The sequence below is a fragment of the Aotus nancymaae genome, unplaced genomic scaffold (assembly GCF_030222135.1).
Source record: "Aotus nancymaae isolate 86718 unplaced genomic scaffold, 86718_ANA_hifiasm-v0.15.2.pri h1tg000108l, whole genome shotgun sequence".
Taxonomy (NCBI): Eukaryota; Metazoa; Chordata; class Mammalia; order Primates; family Aotidae; genus Aotus; species Aotus nancymaae.
The window spans coordinates 21,636,153-21,657,661 of NW_026988523.1; the positions used below are offsets into that span (position 1 = coordinate 21,636,153).

General features: G+C 32.5%; 1 protein-coding gene across 4 annotated transcripts in view; it reads right to left on the reverse strand.

Annotated features, from left to right (window-relative positions):
- The window catches only part of BRINP3 (BMP/retinoic acid inducible neural specific 3), a 523,484-nt gene that overhangs the window by 139,061 nt on the left and 362,914 nt on the right, over positions 1–21,509 (reverse strand). For all 4 annotated transcript variants that reach the window (XM_012444698.2, XM_064370415.1, XM_012444699.2 and 1 more), the window contains one exon: positions 4,506–4,611. In XM_012444698.2, coding sequence (XP_012300121.1) covers positions 4,506–4,611 — 106 coding nt within the window. The remainder of the gene's footprint in view (positions 1–4,505; positions 4,612–21,509) is intronic.

A 21,509-nucleotide genomic window follows, 5' to 3' on the forward strand; every position in this document is an offset into this window, starting at 1 on the left:
TCATATAATGAGTTATGCCATTGGTAAAATACATATTGAATGTTGATGGTAAGGCTTATCACATGCCATTAACAACATATAATTATTATAATACAAAGAGTGAATACTAAAAATGACTAAAGGAAACAGAAGGACTGATTGATTATTTCTTTGCCATGTATAGACAGCCCTAGTGATATAGCTCATTAGTTTCTAGGAACATGTTTAGTAAAGTTCCTATTTCTTTAAAAACTATGCAAATTATTATAAAATTAATATTTGGAGTTTTCTCAGGGAGTAACATTTGTTATGATATTTCAAAAAATCATTTTGATTTCAGTATTTCTGGCTTCTTAAGAAAACTTAAATGCTAAATATTTAAAAAAATAAGTAGGTAAAAATAAATACAAAGCTAAGGAAAAACCTGGTAATAGCAAACTGTTACTTACAAAAAAATTAAATTGTTATAATTTTACATGTTTTCTGTCTAACAAAAACATCTATTTTGACCCTTTACTACTATCTTAGAGGTCTATTTAATAAAATTCTTAACATTTAGAAAAAAAATTTAATTTACAAATATCTTGACAAATTGCAAAATTTCCTTTGCAAATTGTTGGAAAAAGCACTCTTAGGACATATATTCAATTTTTTATTAATTTTCATTTCACCTAGAATAAATATTTATTGACTATTCTCATTTTAAAGAAAATTGCTAGGTAAGATATAAATGTGAAGGTGACAGAAATATATTTGTCACAGAGTTATTTGCAGTATATTTAGGAAAAATAAAAGATGCAACTACATAAGATACATGTGATTCAATAAATATAATTAATTGCCTAAGCAATTAGGGTCACAAAAGTAAGAAAATATCTGTATATCTGTATGTATAGTGTGTGTACAGATACATGTTTATGTGAATTATCAGTTTCTTAGTAATGACCTTCTTTTTCATAACTCTACTCTTCCAGTGGAAAAAGAATTGTTCCTGAAATAAAATTACACACACACACACACACACACACACACACACACTCTCGTTTCCTCCTTCTAGTCATTATTTCATTCTACTACCCCTAAATATTTGTTTTCAAATATATTTTTATTCATCAATGCCTTTTCTCAATCCTAGTCATACTTATCTTCTATAAAAGCAAATATCTTGAAATGCATATATGTATACATATATTTCCTGAAAATCTAAATAATATGAAATATTATATAGCATAAATTATGCTATATATAATTTCTTGATAATAAAAATTTTAAAAAATACTTCTGACATAAGTTACTATACCTACTGTATGTAATATACAATTTAATAGAAGTACACTGATATGTATGGATAAATATTTTTTGAAGCAAATATAATCAGCTTCTTGAAAACACATGGCTTGAATGACTGAGTAGGACTTTTGTTGATTAGTTTATGCATCTTTTTTTCACTAGAGTGACACTTCCTTCAGCATAAATTATTATCCATCTTCATTTATATATATATGTAAGTACTAGAAAATGTGTTTCAATAATTAGTAAATATGAAAAAAAGTTTCATGAAGCAGTATTATTCAATTTTTGCTATAAACCAAAAACAATTATGACCTATCATTAAAAATTAAATTTAATCACCCATCTGAAAATAGCTTAGTCCTGTGTCAAATAAAATAAATAAATTGAAATAAAATATTGAGAACCAACTGATATGGAAAAGTGTTTGTGATTCAGTCATATAAATCAATCATTTTCTCAAGGTCTTGGAATTTTAGCAAAAAATTACTATCAAAACTTAATAAATAACTTTTCATTATTCCAGTTACACTTTCACTCCGAGGCACCTTGTTTGATATGTTATGCTCATAAGCAGTTAAACAAATTTGAAATATTATTATTTCAATATGTGTTTGCCAATAACTTCTTACAACTACTTTTTATTATCTACCTTAAATATATTTTCATCAATAACTTAAAGTTGTAGCTAGGGTTCTTTTAATTTTTGAAAAATGTCTGCTCTGTAATAGTCTCAGGAAAACCAGATCTCAAAGTCCTTCTTTTATATCTCTCATTTTTTAAAAATGGTTTTTTTAATATGGTTAAGTCATAGAGATTTGTTCTGAATTAGTTGTCTAATCCAGTTGACTTCAACAATTATTGGTGCATTATTTGTTTGCTTAGATTCAATTCCACTTCAGGAACACTTCTTTTTCTACTGGAAGAGTAGAGTTTCAGAAGAAGGTCGTTACCGAAAAATTGTCATAATTTCAGAATTCTCTCAAGAATGTACCTGAATTCAGAATATTCCAAAATGGGTCAAACACTCTGATTCTAAAACTTCATCTGGTACTTAGAAACAAAACACAAAACACAAGCAACTATCTATATTTATTTATCTATCATCTATATCTCTATCCATCGATTCATTGGACCAAATATCTAACTAGCTAACTATGAAAGACATGAACATCTCTGTTGTTACCTTAATAAAAGATTCTTCAGTGATACTGCTATTTGCAATTGCCACATATGGTGACCCAGAAATTTCTATATCCTTCAAAGGAAGGCACCATGGTAACATTGATCCAGAATTGATAAATAGTTCACATCACTTTTTAAGGTAAGGTTGAAAAGGTGAACCAACATTATACTTGGATTGTAAATACCAATTAAATTTTAAAAAGAGTGCATGAAATATTGAGGGTGTTGAAATTGACTTCCTAATATTATTTTCAGAAAGGACATTATGCTTACCAGCACATAAATAAAGTTGTAATAGACAATTAAAAATATAGAACTGGAAAATGAAAAAAAGAGAAAGAGATGGAGTTTCTGAGTTACTCACATTAGTTGAAGAGCATAGAAATAATAATTATACAAAAGGGAAATGTTCCATCATTTATTCCATGTGTTAATTATTTTTCCAGACAGATAAGGAACTGAGGGTTTTAAAAAATAATTTAATATTTTGAAAACTGAACACAGTAATGTAGACAAAAATCAATAAATCTAATATTATTTTTATAATATTTTTATTCTTCATAATAAACTGAAATAGTCATACTAATTGGTATAAACATGTGTTATCATTTTTATCATAATTCATATTCTGATGGAAAGTTAATCCATATATTAAAAAGGAGTAAGCAGTAGAGAATTGCAAGAAATATTGGTGGACAACATTTTTATTTAAATTAGAGAAAATATTTTAAAACATGTAAACCTATAATTGATATTGATAAATTGAGTAACATTTAAACTGTTAAAATATTTAAGAACTTTGTACTTTCAATACAACTCAAAATAAATGGCATTCATTCACTATTTGGGACAAATTTAAACAAGTCAATGCTGTTACATTTTTCCTTTAATTAATTAATTAATTAGTTAATTATTTATTTTTTAGACACAGGGTCTCACTGTCTCCCGGCTGGAGTGACAGTGAAGTGCAGTGGTGTGGTCATAGGAGGGTTGCAGTAATCCTCCTGCCTCAGCCTCCTGAGTGGCTGGGACTGTGGGCCTGCAACACCAATGTCCAGTGAATATTTTTCCTTTTTGTATCTCTCACTATGTTGCCCAGGCTGTTCTTGAACACCAGGCTTCAAGTGATCTTCCTGCCTCAGCCTCCCACAAGGCTAGGATGACAGGTGTAAACCACCACGCAGGGTCACTGCTACATTTTTCAAGATTGCAAACTTGAGAGAAAAACTGGTAGGGTTTCTGAAGCTTTTAAGCATTTTTATGTAAAACTGAATAATGTAAATATTCAGCTCTAACTTATGCAATTCAAAAAGGCATACTAGAGAAAAACAACTCAAAATTACCTGTTTGATCAGTCAACTTAATTTTGACAATAAGTGTCATCACAAAGACTTATCTGAACTTGTTCAACTAGCAGTGTTAAAACGTGTATTCATAACCTGTTCCTGCCTACAAGAATGAGCAAGTATGCATACCTATTGTATTTGTTAAAAGTTCTTATGAATACAATACTCTGTATTGAATATCTAACATATGTGGTAATAGAAAATAGCAAATTATTATTATAAAATCTATCTTTAAAATGGAAATAATATGAATATAAATATTTTGTTAATATACTCTTAAGTACATTTCTATTTACCATAAGAAAAATACAATCTTGAATGTCACATTAGATTATATTCAAAATGTCAACAGTTCATTTTACACTATACACAAATATGGTTACAACTTTTATAAGAATGTTTAAGAACAAAGTCAAAGCTCAGGCAAGCATATGAAGAAACTGTAACATAATGAGATAATGATTACTATATGTAAGAAAAATATTGTTAAAATAGATTTTCAATTGCTGTATGTTACTTAATTTGAGAAGAAAAGCAAATTTTGATATTTTCTTGTACCAGTTAAAATTATGAAACTAGTCTTTCATGAGAGTTTTTAACAGCCTGTACGTATATGCAGTTTATTTTAAAAAATGGAAAAGAAATCACGACTGGATAATTGCCATCCAGGCTTATAAGACAATTAATGAAATTTTACCTACATACCTTGCAACTGAATCTTATTCTCAGGACTCTGAACCAGAACAGAACTGACAGAATCTAGGTTGTCATAGTTACTGCAGCCAAGAGGACCAGTCCGTGTTTCTGTTACCTGGCAAACAAAACATCAACTTTATTATCTAAATATACAATGTCCCTTTGGTTCAATGTCCTTACAATGTCCTTTTGGTTCAATGTAGTTGTCACACACTAATATTATACATTTGACAGTAAATATCACTGAAAGGTCCAGGATCCCATACATACCAGCAATACACACACCTAAACATAGTGGAGAGCAGTAACTCCCTTTGTTTTTAACTCATTTTCTTTCCTTTGGTTGGACATAAATATTCTAGGAAAATAATGCATGCCATCTTTGTTCAAAAGCATAACTCAAAGTCACTGATTTCACCCAAGATAAAACAAAGGACCTCTCTTTATGGAAGAGAGTGAGTTCTGACTTTTATGAGAATAGTTTGTGTTTGTTTTTACTCAATAAATCAGAGCCATCTGTCAGGCTACTCTCTCAAAACTGACTTTATTATTTTATTTTTCTTAAAAATCTATAATTTTCCTGTTTTTATGTTGGCAAGAAAGTCTAAACTCTCTGTTTGCCTTTTATCTGGCCCACGTCTTTCCAATACGCCAGGTATCTCCCTGTTCAGCTTGACGTTCTATGCCTTTGCTTATACAACATCCTACACTCCCACCCCACTTGGATTAGAAACTTCTCCTTTACAACTTTGACTAATCAATTTTATCTATCCTCAAAATTAACACAAAGTATAAACATTTTGTAATGTTCAAACATTTACACAAAGTATTCCTTGATGATTTTCACCTGTGTTATTTACCATTTCTATCCTATTTTGGTTTGCAGCACACAGATTTCATACTTAAACATATAATCTCATATATGGACTGACTTTTTCATGGATGTCTTGGGATAGAGACTAAATTTAATGAATTATATGATGCTGAAAATGCATCCTTAGGATTTAATCCTGAAGATTTAAAACTATTTAAAGCAGATCAGTGTTGTCAGAATCTTTGTGTTTTTAGTAAGATATTCTTTCTTAAAAATCAGACTGTTCTTTGCAAAACACAATTTAGATGACTTCATTCCACTGTTTACAATAATTTAATGGTTTCCTATTCTTACCCAGGGTATGACTTAGAGCCTTTTATAAACCTAGGAAGATACCATATCACCCAGTTCCCTGTCACCTTCCTAGATCCATCTCTTCTCTTGTTTATTCTGCCTTGCTGTATTTCAAACATACTTGGTATTCTGATGCCGTGGGGTATTTGACTTGTTGTTCTACTATCTGGAAATTTCTTCCTCAAAATGTTTCCTAGCTAATCCTTCACTTTCTTCAAACTTTTGCTCAAATCTCATTCTCTTGGGACTCCTTGGACTAACCTATTGAAATGAACACCCCTACCTCTTAAAACAATTTTTTTTCCTTCTTACCTTGTTCTACATTTTTCACAGTAGTTATCAGCTTCTAACATGCTGTATAATTTACTCATTTGTTATGATTACTGTTGACACCTCTCACTAGAATAAGAGCTCCACAAGTGCAGGAGATTTTGTCTATTTTTTTCACTCACATATCCACAGAACATATCAAGTTCTTGTGTCAGCCCAGGAGTATTGATGAAGAGAAAGAGGAGGAGGCAGCATAAGGAGAAACTTCCTAGCATGGAGCAGGAAAGACATTAAAGCCATTGTGGAGATGATGAAATCCTAAACAGTGACAATAAACTTTATCTGAAGAAGTTCATTTGTGAAAAACAAGACAAAACAAGGTCAGGAAATGGCAACATTATGAAACACTGAAAATGTTCATTGATAGAGAAAGGCCACTGAGGTTTCCAGAATTAGTGATAACATTAAAAATATGAAGCTAAGAAGCTCACTGTGGAGGACATCTAAGGGAGCTCGGTTTTGAACATGTTGACTCCCTTTGGTGGAAATATTTAATAGGAGTGGCAATACAGGTTTATGTCTTAGAAGTTATGTCAAAGATGAGACTACTAATTGGGAAGTCATCAACTAAGAGGTGATAATCAATGATGAATACAGACACATCAACTCAAATGCATTGAATGCATGTTTAATTTGTGTCATGACAACTTTATTATATTTTCTAAACGATAAGTCCTTTATAGTAACCAAGATTGACTATGCATACATAGCAAGAGTTGATATTGTGGTTTATCATGGATAAAGCATTACTTTTTCCTTAACACCACAACTTTGAATTATTCTCCACTTACTGTTCCCCACTGATGACACTGAATAGACCTTATTTTGTTTAGAGAAATAATTTATAGTGTTGATATGATAGATGTATGTATAATTAATATTTAAATAAAAAATAGTAATAGCCTAAGGGCAAAGGGAAAAGTAAAAGCATTAAAGAGAATACTTAAGGTATAAGGTAATTTAAATTTTCATTTTATCCTATCATGTGGTCCTATTGACAACCAACATGTATCACACAAATATAAACACACACCCCTCCATGCCTTTTTTAGGAAGTTTTGTGGGTAAAATTGGCATTAAGCACATACTCATTGACATATGTGATCTTGGAAAAGGGAAGGCAAACTCCTAACACTTAACCCTTGAAAGAAGACAAATAATATTACCTCATTACAGAGAGTCTCTTACAGTCACCTACTCTGTTATTGTGATTACATGTTAATAATAAATAAGAGACATACATTTAGAGAATATTTGAATATTTCTATCTTTATATATTGCTTGACTTTCTCATCTTTCACAAACACAATAAGTTTAGCATATCATATTTATATTTTGTTCTCTATCCTTCACAATTGAATTCACTGGTCAAAGTCTGGTTTAATATAAATTTTACAAGCTCTAGCACATTATATGAAATAAAGCTATTTTTCAATTGTATTCCACCTAAGGACTCTATAGGCCTTACTAATGTCAACATTAGTAAATGTGTCCATACTTATTTTACTTTTTAAAATAATAAAGTGAATTAAAATGGAAAGAAAAAATAAAAGTCAACTTACTACAGAGATGCTAACTGTGCCAAAACACAGAATAGCAGTTTACTCGTTTGTTCCAACCTATCATTTTTAATAATAAAAGTAACAAATTCCTATGTTGGAAATTTAAGCAATGAAATAAAGTACTTAGCCAGAGGAACAACTGCCATTTTTTTCTACTTTACTGTTTCCCCCATCCTTTTATCAGACATGAAAATGGTTGAGACTAGGAGCAATTGCTCTTCAAGACTATTCTTTATTCACAGCACCCAAATATCATGGTCTTTATCTTTTCACAGTGTATATCTTATTAATTATTTTATTTGTTTCCTAGTTACATTAGATTATATCAAAGTAACTTCTGAATAATTTTATCAGCCATCTATTATGAACATAAAACACTGGAATATTGTAAGTACAATTAGCTCTTTTACAATAGAGTTATACCCAAAGAGGCATAACCTAAGACTTTCCATCTGAAATCAATTTTCTCTTCCAGAGACCTACATCTCATCTAGATAACTACAAATGAATGTTAAAATTTAAGAGGAGATTTTGTTTATTCTATATTGCAGCAAGAAAACCACGTCTGAAATATCAGGAGTTGAATGGGGGAGTAGTGAAATCTGTTACTGGTACCTGCGTCCTGCACTGCTATCCCAGTTATTTCCTTTTACACATGTTGCCGATCTTCACCTTACATATACCCTATCATACAGTCAGCTTCAATTGTCTCTCTCCTTTTCAAGAAATAAATGTCTCTATTTTTTAATTATTCAAAACACTTTGGGTTGCGAAGGTAGAAACTATACTAGTGAACCTTAAATATATATGGCTTATATTGAATTTCTGATATCTTAAAATTTAATATAAGTATTGATGCTATTTTTAAATAGAAATAAAGATGTAATCTTACATAATTAGTTCAAAAAATTTATTCCCTGTATGATCTTTGTTTTTTAAAAATATCGATTAATATAGTTGTAATTCATATATGCAGCAAATGACTCGTATCTAGAATATATAAATAAATTCTACAAACTAATAATAATAATATGGCAAGAGCAACACTGAAAAAAACATTTGACAAAAAATACATCTAAACATCCAGTAATTATGAAATAATTTTCAACTTTATTATCAAAGAGCTGGAAATTAAAACAGTGAGAAACTACTATCTATTCACCAGAAACTCTTACAAGTATACAAACCCAGACAATGCCACATGGTGCCAATACAGTGGAAAAACTGGAATTCTCATACGATGCTGGAAGTGTAAACTGGTATAATCACTTTAGAAAATTCTTTGAAAGTATGTATATAGGTAGACATAGGCACATTATATGAGCCAGATACACAGCCAACAAAAATATGAACATGTGTGTGTACAAAAGGCACTTGCAAAGAGGTTCATATCAACTATTCTTAGTAATCCCAAACAGAAAATATTACAGTGGTGTATTAGTCAATTTTCATTCTGCTGTAAAGATGCTACCAGAGAATGGGTAACTTAAAAAGGAAAGAAGTTTAATTGACTCACAGTTCCACATGGCTAGGGAGGCCTAAGACACATGGCGGAGGGGAGAAGGAGAAGGGAGCAAGGCACACCTTACATGGCAGCAGGTGAAAGAGAGTGAGGAAGTACCATTCTTTAAAACCATCAGCTCTCCTGAGAACTCACTATCATGAGAACAGTATGGGGGAAATCACCCCCATTATCCAATCACCTCCCACCAGGTCTCTCTCCCAACACTTGGGAATTCCAATTTAAGATGATACTTGGGTGAGGACGCAGAGCCAAACCATACCAAGTGGCAATCAGCAAGAAAATGTGAAAGTAAACAGAAGATTGGAATACTGTACTAGAGTAAGAATAAATTGTTATGTATTCTGTCCTCAAAATACAGAACATAAACAAATCTCACAAACATAATGTGGAATGAACATTATAGAAATGTTCCAGTGTTCTAACACTGTATGTTTATTTTGATAATTCTGAACTTCTATTAATATAAAACTCATTAATATAAAAATTCTGAACTTCCATTAATATAAAAATATTAGGCAAAATAAACTTATAGTGTTAGAATACAGAATGGTAGTTACCCTTTGGATATAGGAATGATGATAAAAGGGCATTAGGAGAAATACTTATGTTTTAGTAATGTCCTATTTTTTAATGCAGGCCATGATTGTTGAAATGTTTTCAAATTTGAACACTTTGTGTACTCTGTATAAATGTTATATGTAACTGACATTTGCTAATAGAAATTGGTTAATACTAATTTTCCTTGTGAATTACATCAAGGAAGATACCACATCTTCTATATCTATATCTACATATGTATTGATATCTAGACATCTATCTCTTTACCTGTCTGTTTTTATCAATCATCCATGTGTATGTACTACAATGCAAGTTTGGATTTTCATACTTACATCCTTCATATATAAAATTATTCTAACATGATTTGGCAAAGAGAAAATGCTGAAATCTGACACTGTGAAAGACTATAAAAAACAAACTACTTTTTCAATTACTATTGTGAGTTTATTTTAAAATCCAAGACTATTAAATCTTAACCATCTTAGAGTATGTCATATTAATTTTGTTTTATTTCAAGGCTATAATTACTACTGTTCTATAATTGAAGATGTACAGATAATAAATCAACTTTTGACTAGGAATTAACAGGTTAATATCAATATTTTTTATTTTATAAGCACCCTCTATTCCAAACAATACACTTATCTCGAATGAAAAGAAATTAGCTTTTTTTTTGTAAGCTCACCTCTAAATAGCAATACAAAGAAGGATAAATAAATAAGCAAGTTATTTTAAATACACAATTTTTCTTATGATAATTACTTTGCAGGTTTTCTTTGCCTATAGAAATACTTTTTTAAAAATTGTACTTCAGGTTCTGGGGTATGTGTGCAGAACATGAAGGATTGTTGCATAGGTACACACATTGCAATGTGGTTTGCTGCCTCCATCCCCCTGTCACCTACATCTGGCATTTCTCCCCATGTTATCCCTCCCCGACCTCCCCAACTCCCACTGTCACTCCCCTGGCACCCCTAAACAGACCCCAGTGTGTGTTGCTCCCCTCCCTGTGTCCATGTGTTCTCATTGTTCAACACCTGCCTATGAGTGAGAACATGTGGTGTTTGATTTTCTGCTCTTGTGTCAGTTTGCTGACAATGATGGTTTCCAGATTCATTTGTCCCTACACAGGACATGAACTCATCATTTTTTATGGCTGCATAGTATTCCATGGTGTATATGTGCCACATTTTCCTTGTCTAGTCTATCATCAATGGGCATGTGGGTTGGTTCCAGGTATTTGCTATTGTAAACACTGCCACTATGAACATACATGTGCATGTGTCTTTATAATAGAAAGATTTATAGTCCTTTGGGTATATACCCAGTAATAGGATTGCTGGGTCAAATGGAATTCCTATTTCTAGGTTCTTGAGGAATTGCCACACTGTCTTCCAAAATCATTGAACTAATTTACACTCCCACTAACAGTGTAAAAGTGTTCCTATTTCTCCACATCGTCTCAGCATCTGTTGTCTCCAGATTTTTTAACGATCACCATTCTAACTGGCAAGAGGTGGTTATCTCAATGTAGTTTTGATTTGCATTTCTCTAATAATCAGTGATGATGAGCATTTTTTCATATGTTTGTTGGCCTCATATATGCTTTCTTCTGAAAAGTGTCCTTTGCCCACTTTTAGGTGGGTTTGTTTGGGTTTCTTTTTTTTTTTTTTTTTGTAAATCTGTTTTACTTCTTTGTAGATTCTGGATATTAGCCCTTTGTCAGACGGGTACATTACAAAAATTTTTTCCCATCCTATTGGTTGCCAGTTTACTCAATGATTGTTTCTTTTGCTGTACAGAAGCTCTGTAGTTTAATTAGGTCCTATTTGCCTATTTTGGCTTTTGTTGCCAATGCTTTTGGTGTTTTAGTCATGAAGTCCTTGCCTACACCCATGTCCTGAATGGTTTTGCCTAGGTTTTCTTCTAGGGTTTTTATGGTGTTAGGTCTTATGTTTAAGTCTTTCATCCACCTGGAGTTAATTTTAGTGTAAGATGTCAGGAAGGGGTCCAGTTTCTGCTTTCTGCACACTGCTAGCCAGTTTTCCCAATACCATTTATTAAACAGGGAATCCTTTCCCCATTGCTTGTTTTTGTCAGGTTTGTCAAAGATCAGATGGTCGTAGATGTGTGGCATTGCCTTCAAGGCCTCTGTTCTGTTCCATTGGTCTGTATCTCTGCTTTGGAACCAGCACAAGGCTGTTTTGATTACTGTAGCTTTGATTACTCTAGCTTTGTTTTGATTACTGTAGCTTTGTAGCTTGAAATCAGGTAGCATGATGCCTCCAGTTTTGTTCTTTTTGTTTAGGATTGTCTTGGCTATGTGGGCTCTCTTTTGGATCCACATGAAGTTTAAGGTGGTTTTTTCCAGTTTTGTGAAGAAGGTCATTGGTAGCTTGACAGGATAGCATTGGATCTATAAATTACTTTAGGCAGTATAGCCATTTTCACGAAATTGATTCTTCCTAACCATAAGCATGGAATGTTTCTTCATTTGTTTGTGTCCTCTTAGTTCCTTGAGCAGTGGTTTGTAGTTCTCCATGAAAAGGTCCTTTACATCCTTTGTTAGTTGTATTCCTAGGTATTTTATTCTCTTTGTAGCAATTGTGAATGGGAGTTCGCTCATGATTTGGCTAATAGTCTGTTACTGGTGTATAGAAATGCTTGTGATTTCTGCACAGTGATTTTGTATCCTTAGATTTTGCTGAAGTTGCTTATTAATTTAAGGAGATTTTGGGTTGAGATGATAGAGTCTTCTAAATATACAATCATGTCTGCAAATAGAGACAATTTAACTTCCTCTTTTCCTAATTGAATACCCTCTGTTTTTTTTTCTTGCCTAATTGCTCTGGCTAGAACTTCCAATATTATATCAAATAGGAGTGGTGAGAGAGGGCATCCTTGTCTAGTGCTGGATTTCAAAGGGAACGCTTCCAGTTTTTGCCTATTATGATATTGGATATAGGTTTGTTGTAAATAGCTTTTATTATTTTGAAATATGTTCCTTTGATACCTAGTTTATTGAGAGTTTTTAGCATAAAGGGTTGCTGAATTTTGTCAAAGGCCTTCCCTACATCTATTGAGATAATCATGTGGCTTTTGTCTTTGGTTCTGTTTATATGGTGAATTACATTTATAGACTTGCGTATGTTGGACCAGCCTTGCATCCCCAGAATGAAGCCTACTTGATCCTGATGGATAAGCTTTTTGATGTGCTGTGGCCATCGGTTTGCCAGTATTTTATTGAAGATTTTTGCATCTATGTTCATCATGGATATTGACCTCAAGTTTTCTTTTTTTGTTGAGTCTCTGCTGAGTTTTGGTATTAGCGTGATGTTGGTCTTATAAAATGATGTGGGAAGGATTCCCTCTTTTTGTATTGTTTGGAATAATTTCAGAAGGAATGGTACCAGCTCCTCTTTGTAATCTGGTAGAATTCAGCTGTGAACCCATCTGGACCTGGACTTTTTTTGGTTGGTAGGCTATTAATTGCTGCCTCAACTTCAGCTCTTCTTATTGGTCTGTTCAAGTTTCAACTTTTTCCTGGTTTAGGCTTGGGAGGGTGCAAGTGTCCAGGAATTTATCCATTTCTTCCAGGTTTACTGGTTTATGTGCATAGAGTTGTTTGTAGTAATCTCTGATGGTAGTTTGTATTTCTGTGGAGTCAGTGGTGATATCCCCTTTATTGTTTTTCATTGCATCCATTTGATTCTTCTCCCTTTTCTTTTTTATTAATCTGTCTATTTTGTTGATCTGATTTTTTGAAGGATTTTTTGTGTCTCTATCTCCTTCAGTTCTGCTCTGGATCTTAGTTATTTCTTGTTGCTAGCTTTTGAGTTTTTTGATCTTGCTGCTCCTCTAGCTCTTTCAATTTTGACAACAGGGTGTTGATTTTAGATCTTTCCTCGCTTCTCTGGAGGGCATCTATTGCTATAAATTTCCCTCTAGTCACTGCTTTAAATGTGTCCCAGAGATTCTAGTATGTTTTGTCTTCATTCTCATTGGTTTCAAAGAACATCTTTATTTCTGCCTCATTTCATTGTTGATCCAGTTGACATTCAGGAGCCAGTTGTTCAGTTTCCATGAAGTTGTGCAGTTCTCAGTTAGTTTCTTAATTCTGAGTTCCTATTTGATTGCATAGTGGTCTGAGAGACTGTTTGTTATGATTTCTGTTCTTTTGCATTTGCTGAGGAGTGATATACTTCCAATATTTTAGAGTAGGTGCGATACGGTGCTGAGAGGAATGTATATTCTGTGGATATGGGGTGGAGATTTCTGAAGATGTCTCTTAGGTCCACCTGGTCCAGATCTGAGTTCAAGTCCTGGATATCCTTGTTAATTTTCTGTCTCGTTAGTCTGTCTAATATTGACAGTGGAGTGTCTAAGTCTCTTTGTAAGTCATTAAGAACTTGCTTTATGTACCTGGGTGCTCCTGTACTGGGTGTGTATATATTTAGGATCGTTAGTTCTTCTTGATGCATTGATCCTTTTATCATTATGTAATGCCCTTCTTTGTCTCTTTTGATCTTTGTTGGTTTAAAGTCCATTTTATCAGAGCCTAGGATTACAACTCCTGCTTTTTTTTTGCTCTCCATTTGCTTGATAAATCTTCCTCTATCCCTTTATTTTGAACCTATGTGTGTCCTTGCAAGTGAGATGGGTTTCCAGAATACAGCACACTGATGGGTTTTGACTTTTTATCCAATTTGCCAGTCTGTGTCTTTTGATTTGGGCATTTAGTCCATTTACATTTAAGGTTAATATTGTTATGTGTGAATTTGATCCTCCCATTTTGATGCTAGCTGGATGTTTTGCCCATTAGTTGACATTTTCTTCATTGTGTTGATGGTCTTTACCATTTGGTACAGTTTTGGAGTGGCTGGTACTGGTCGTTCCTTTCCTTGTTTAATGCTTCTTTCAGGGGCTCTTGTACCAAAACCAGGAAAGGACTAATAACAACAACATACTAGAAATACTTTTTAGAGTATTTTCAAATGAATCATTATACTTAATAAGACAAAATCTTGTTAAATTTATATAGTTTACATTCAAAACACAAATTCTAATGAATATAGGGGTATCAGAAAAAGACCCCATAAGTCTACTTGCAAAAGTTTTTAAAATAATGATGCTTTAAACAAAAGCAAAAGCACTGTTTTCCCAGAGTTAAAAATTATTTGAGGAATAAATATACAAAGAATTAGGGTATTAAAACCCTCAAGGTATTCCCAAAAATATATTGAATTTATTTTATTTTACCACAAAGTTCCATTATGTTTTATTATGCCAATCATAGTGTTACAGGGCAATAATCTGTTTCCATTATCTCAATTTAATTATTTAACTATAAACTCTCTATTCATAATTACACACAGTATCTGACACATGGTAGAAATTAAAAATTTTTGGATTAGATTGGTGGATAAATATTTCATTTTTAGTTATAAATCTCTATTACAAAAGCAAATTTATTAAACTATCTTGAGACCCTCTTAAAGAAAATGCAGAAGTTCCAATATATTTAAATTTTAAAAGATAACAGAAGTTTGAAATCATCTAGTCTCACCATCTCATTATACAAAAGAAGTACTGTGTCTGAAGCCAGAAATGTTATCAAGCTACTTCAAGATCATGTAAATGAAATGAGAGCTAGAACTGAGACTTAGACCGCCTGATTCATAAATCAAATTCTTATTCTAAACATCACACTGGCTTTCCAAGCTTTATAGTTAACAAGCTTTTGGAAACTTTGCTTGGCTTAATCAATGTAATTCATTCTCTCTTTCTCCTTCTCTCGGGGACAATAAAGGTATAGTAAAACACAATTTAATTGGTCTAAATTGATGTAGAAGTCAATTACAATGGTGCAGTATACTGGGCAACTCATGAACAATAAACATTGCTATGAATGTACTGGTTAGTGTAACTTTGATTGAAGGCCAAACGAATTACCTTTTATTCTAAGTATTGATTTATTCATGTTTTGAAATATAACATCCTTCATATTCTTATATTACTTCACACTAGGGTTTTGAAGAGTAAAATACAAGAGTTGATTAGTTTCTATTATTTCCTAAAACAATCTTTTCTGTCACCACACATATAAGATCTTTTACAATAATATATTGCTAAAGCTATTAATAAAATAAAATGCTTTTTAAAATGTTGATGGTAAAATATAAAATATATATATAATTTTCCTTCATTTCTCAACTGAAAATAATGCCTTATAATATTTTTTCAAACGTGAATATTGAGCTTAGAGGTAATTATACCATTTAATATTTTTCCTCTGACAGTCATTAAGTCTTAATTCAATATTCTATTAAGCATTTAATATCGAACTGTAATTCAACGCACTCCCAATTCTTTATCCTGTTGAAATATTTCTGGAGCTTGTTTTCTAATTAAAAAATGAATTTTCAAACATATCATTAATTATATGATGCATGTAAAAACAAAATGTTCATCTCAGAATAAGCATTTCAGTAGCAAAATGTTTCTTAATTTTCTGTTTTAGCATTTACAATACATTTTGTGGGAAAAGCGAAAATTCACATTTAAATGCTATATGTCCTCAAATAAACGATTATATCGACACAAAATTTTCTTGCATCTCAACACAATAATAAGCATTACACTTAGTGTGTTATACATCATTAATACAGTGACTTAAAGTATATTTAACATTGTCAACATTTTCTTCGGCCTTCTCCAAACATAGAGATACAGTTTAAAATAGTCTATGATACATTATCCACCCAGGATGACGTATATGTTCACATAAAAAGCACAAACTTGGATAAACACATTCAATGCAAGGGAGCTCATACAGTTGTTGAATTAAGCCTTTATGCAAATTACTTGAAGCTGATAACTATATCCTCTAATTTTATTCCTTTTAATTTCAATAAACCAAATTTTTTTAAATATTAGAATTATTCATTTATAGAACTGCATTTTTAAAACACAGTCTTTGGGTTTTTTCTTTTTGTCTTTTACAGAAGAAATACTGATACTTGAAACATGAGGATCAAAAGTATGATTATAAACAATATCATGTATACCCATAAAATATATGCAAAATAACTGTGAATTATAAAACTCAACCATAGAAAAAAATGTAGAGCAAAATATATGTATTTGAAGAAGGTTACATGAGAGTAATACAAGAAACAAGGAACTCAATTTAGGAACAAAATTGAATATGTCTTCTCTAAGAGCAATTGCTTTCGTGCAGTTTTCACTTGCGCTTGTCACCATGAATCCAGGCATGACTACAATGATTGGCCTACTTCTTCCTACCCTGTAATTTATCCTCCATCAAAATAATACACAAGCATACCACTCACAAATATCCACATGCAAACCTATCGAGAGAGACTATGCTAATCCTTTGAGTACACATTAAAACATAAAATTATACAATGGCGAGACAACAGTTTTCTCAGGTTCTTAAAGTGTTGATTTAGTGTGATATGGAATAAGCAAAACTGGACACAATTTCAGCAGGACAAAGTTGCCAAATAACATCAGGACCCCTTTGTGCTTAAACCATGGTTGCCATGGAAATTAAATGTGTAGTACTTGATTGGTCTTGGAGAGGCCAAACCTGAAAACTCACTCCTACAGATGATATTTTGATTTATTTTTTAAATAACACAAAGCTTAAAATTGCAGCAATCATAAAAAAATATATAGCCCCAAAAAAAACTTTCATTAGGTTCCTAACTACATGAATATACATTTAGAAAACTGACATTTTTATAAAAACTACATTTTTGACACCTATAACTGATGGTGTTACATGCATGGTAACCTTGAACTTCATTACAGGAAATCTAAAGGGATGTGTTGTTACTCTACAGTTGACTAACGAGTTTTCTGATGTTTTCAATATCAGTAATAAGAAAAGTAAAGCTTCACTGCCACAGCGGAGTTACAAACAATAGGTGCAGCTTGCAACCTGGCTCAGGGCTGGGGCATATTGTTCGCACTCCAGTGAGAGTTATTAGGCAGCCACTGCAGTTGTTACAGCCACTGTCTGGCCTGAATGTCACTTTTCCCGGGCCAGAGAAATGATATTTCAGGGAATTCAGGAGCCAGGGTATTTTTCTGTATCTTTACATAAAAAAAAAATGTAATCCAAAGCAGCATTGATTATATTTATTTTACAAATGAAAGCTATCTGAAGAGGTAAAACATTAAAGACTGATTTTACTTTTTAAACTTTATTGTTTCTTCTATGCATTTTAATCTCATTGCCTTTTATTTATTGAATCTACTTAAAATGATTACAAACTTTAAAACAGAATAGAAAAAGTGATGAATTTAAGTTCAAAATACAAATTTGGTTCTCTTTGGTGCCCTTGCAAATCATCATATAAAACTAAAGGGTATTGTATAATCATTTTCAACAATGATTTTGTTAGCAATTTTAGAAAAATGAAAATACAAAACTAGGAGTTATTCAAAAAGCCAAATATACTATAACTACATCATTGAGGAAATGGGATTAGAAGAGAACCTTTAGCCCATACTGTCTCTATCTTCAAGACAGTGATCTCTAATTGCAAAAGAAAATGCATAGGCTGCTCCCTTAGTTTTTCTTATTCCTCTCTTAGACCTTTTCTACATCTCCAGATCCAACCACTCCAAGTTATTCCTCTACCTCGTTGTGCTCTCTCTTTCCCTTGCTAGGTTAGGCAAGAAAACAGTTATAACGAACACATCCAAGATAGTACAGACCAGGGATTACCAACCCCTGCGCCAGGGTACTGGTCCCTGGGCTTTTAGGAACCAGGTTGCACAGCAGGAGGTAAGCAGCGGGAGACAGAGGGAAGCTTCATCAGTAACTACAGTTGGTTCCCATGGCTGGAATCACCACCTGAGCTCCTACTCCTGGCAGATCATCAGCAGCATTAGATTCTCACAGGAGCACAAACCCTATTGTGAACTGCACATGTGAGTGATCTAGGCTGCATGCTCCTTATGAGAATCTAATGCCTGATAATCTGTCACTGTCTCTCATCACCCCCAGATGGGACTGTCTAGTGGCAGGAAAACAAGCTCAGGGTTCCCACTAATTCCACATTACAGTGAGTTGTATAATTATTTCAGTGAATATTACAATGTAATATTAATAGAAATGAAGTGCACCTTAATGTAATGCACTTGAATGATTATAATGCACCTGAAACCATTCCCTCCACCAAATTCATGGAAAAAATTTTCTTCCATGAAACCAGTTCCTGGTTCCAAAATGGTTGGGGACTGCTGGTATGGACTGACTTACAATTGTGCAAATCGCACTAAAGTTGCAAAAAATGTCTGCTGCCACGGGGAAGCAGAGTGTTACACTAAACAGAACTACCCCCTTTATTAATTCCTACTTCTTATTCTGTATTTTATTTATCAGAATATTTCTACATCCACCCAATGTGCTCAATTGATACTCACCTAGCATCTCAGTCAAGCAAACTGCAAGCTGACGCTCCAAATGATATAAAAACTTAGAAATTGAATTATCTGTTTTGCTTTCCTTGACAGAGTAACTAAAAATGTGCAGGTGCAAATGTCAAGTGCTGAATGAAGTAAAAGCACATATCACCACCCTGGAGGACGATGGCAGCAGAATCAAGGGCACTGGCAGCCCATCACAGCTAGCAGTGCGCACAAAGCAATCTGTCACTGTCAAAATCCCTACCAGCAATCTTTCCATAAGATTATCTGCTATACCAGGGTACTAAAACAGGGAACGTGGTTAGATTTACACTTCTTTGTGTGCCTAACATTTAATAAAACCATGTGATTATTATTACTTTTAATTTTCTCCTTCTCAGTGTAGGAGCCAGTATAGTATATTAGAACATATATCAAAGTGCCCACTACTTCACTTTAAGTAAATACTTCTACCAAAAATTTTCTATTACTCCTCTGAAATTCCATATTTAATATTACTATTCTAAAATATTTTTTAAAATGTATCTTACTGCTTATGATTAAAAACTTAAAACTATTTTTATTATAGCCATTTGAAGTTTCAGCACTATCAAATATTTCTGAATTCCTGAAGCATATCAAAAGCTTCTGACTTCAGTTATTTTTTAATAATAGGACAGCTAATGCCTGCGCACAAACTAGCTAAAATTTCATACTGAAGCCGTCACATTCTTACATTTGTCACCCAATTAAACAAGCACCCAAGAGAACTGATAAGCGCAGCACACTAAAACTCAACAGACTCAGGCATAATTAGAAAGACAGAAGTGGATTTCTTGTTTCAACTGGCCATTACAGAAACAGTTTTGTCATTTCTTTTTTTTTCTGAAAAATAAACTGGCTTTGCTACAAAAAAAGTTTAGACAAATCCAAATTCTTTAGCAACTTCTTATCAGTAAAAGTCAGCAGTAAGTTGATGATAAAAAACCAAATCTAATTATATAGGAGAAAGAGGAAACATACGGTGTACATGAATTATAAATAGATTATTAAAATTGTAAGTGCCAGGAAAAAAAAATAAACTGGCCAAATCTCTCTGCAATATTATAATCATACTATGTCCTGCTGCCACTCCCCCAGTTTTCTTTAGCTGAAATATAGCCAGACTATTATAATTAAGATAATTCTTTATCTTAAAAAATAATGAAAGAATAACAAAAATGGAAAGGACAAAAAGTTTAGTCATTTTTAAAGTATGTATTTGTTGGAATAAAATTTTAAAAATAATTAAAAATCCAGTGTGAAATATAATTGCAAATTTTGTGTTCCTCTTCTTTCTATAACCTTTCTACTATATCTGCTTCTCCTTTACATTATTATCTTCTTGATGAATTCTTCCAGAGACCAGCATCCCAGAGGAACTTTGTACCTTCATGGTACCTCTGGGACTTCATGAAGCTTTATTGGCATCAAGCCTTTCTTACATTGCAGCTACTCTAGTAACAATTTGCACTGGAGAAATTCATGGTTATAAAACCCCAGATTTATGAACTTTGGGTGTCTAGAAGTTGTCTTTAACCACAGAACCACATGATTGTTGGCACACTTAACACTAAAACCCACCAAATTAGTAAAAACACAAAAAAAATCAAAAAGGAGAAAAATGATTCCTCAGTGGGCAAATATTTCAATTTATGTGTTTTATATTTTTCTAAGAAATAGACTACAAACTAAAATTACTATTCATTCAAACTTAATTTACTTAATATTGTTGAGGGAAAAATTTGGTAATATATTGAGTATGTGGCTTTTTGCCCATGAACTAAATAAAACCTGATGAAATGTATGAGCTATTATTTTAGCTGTTTTATGTGGCTTGCCTGCTTCTCCTACATTACTATAAATTTAATTTCACTTATTGATGCAACTATTGTGCCTCCTACCAGCAGCCCTTTTCATCACTCTCTAAAACCTGGTTACAAATCTATCATCAGTGAGGAAACCAGATAAGCAACCTAGGTAGATTTGTTCCTGAGTAGCTTTTAAATGAAAAATTACAGGCTTCTTACACATTTAAAACACAAGAACCTTAGGAATGAAAATTATGAAATCTCTTTATATTACTCAGGCATCTTCTCCATTTGCCTTTTAGTGTTCTGACATATTAAATGTAATTTAGGCTATGAAAAATAACTTGAAGCTTTTTAAAAATTATATATTTCAATTTACAAATACCCATATTATACATAATCCTATTGATATGCTAAATTTTCTAGCACAGAGCATGAAGCAATTTGGTTACCAGAAAAAAATGGAGCACAGATATAAAATTAGTTTATATTTTCAGGTTTGTCACTTACTAGCTGTGTAACTGGAAGTATGAAGCTCCTGAGCCTCAGCAGTATTCTCCCCAGATATAAAGGTAAAAG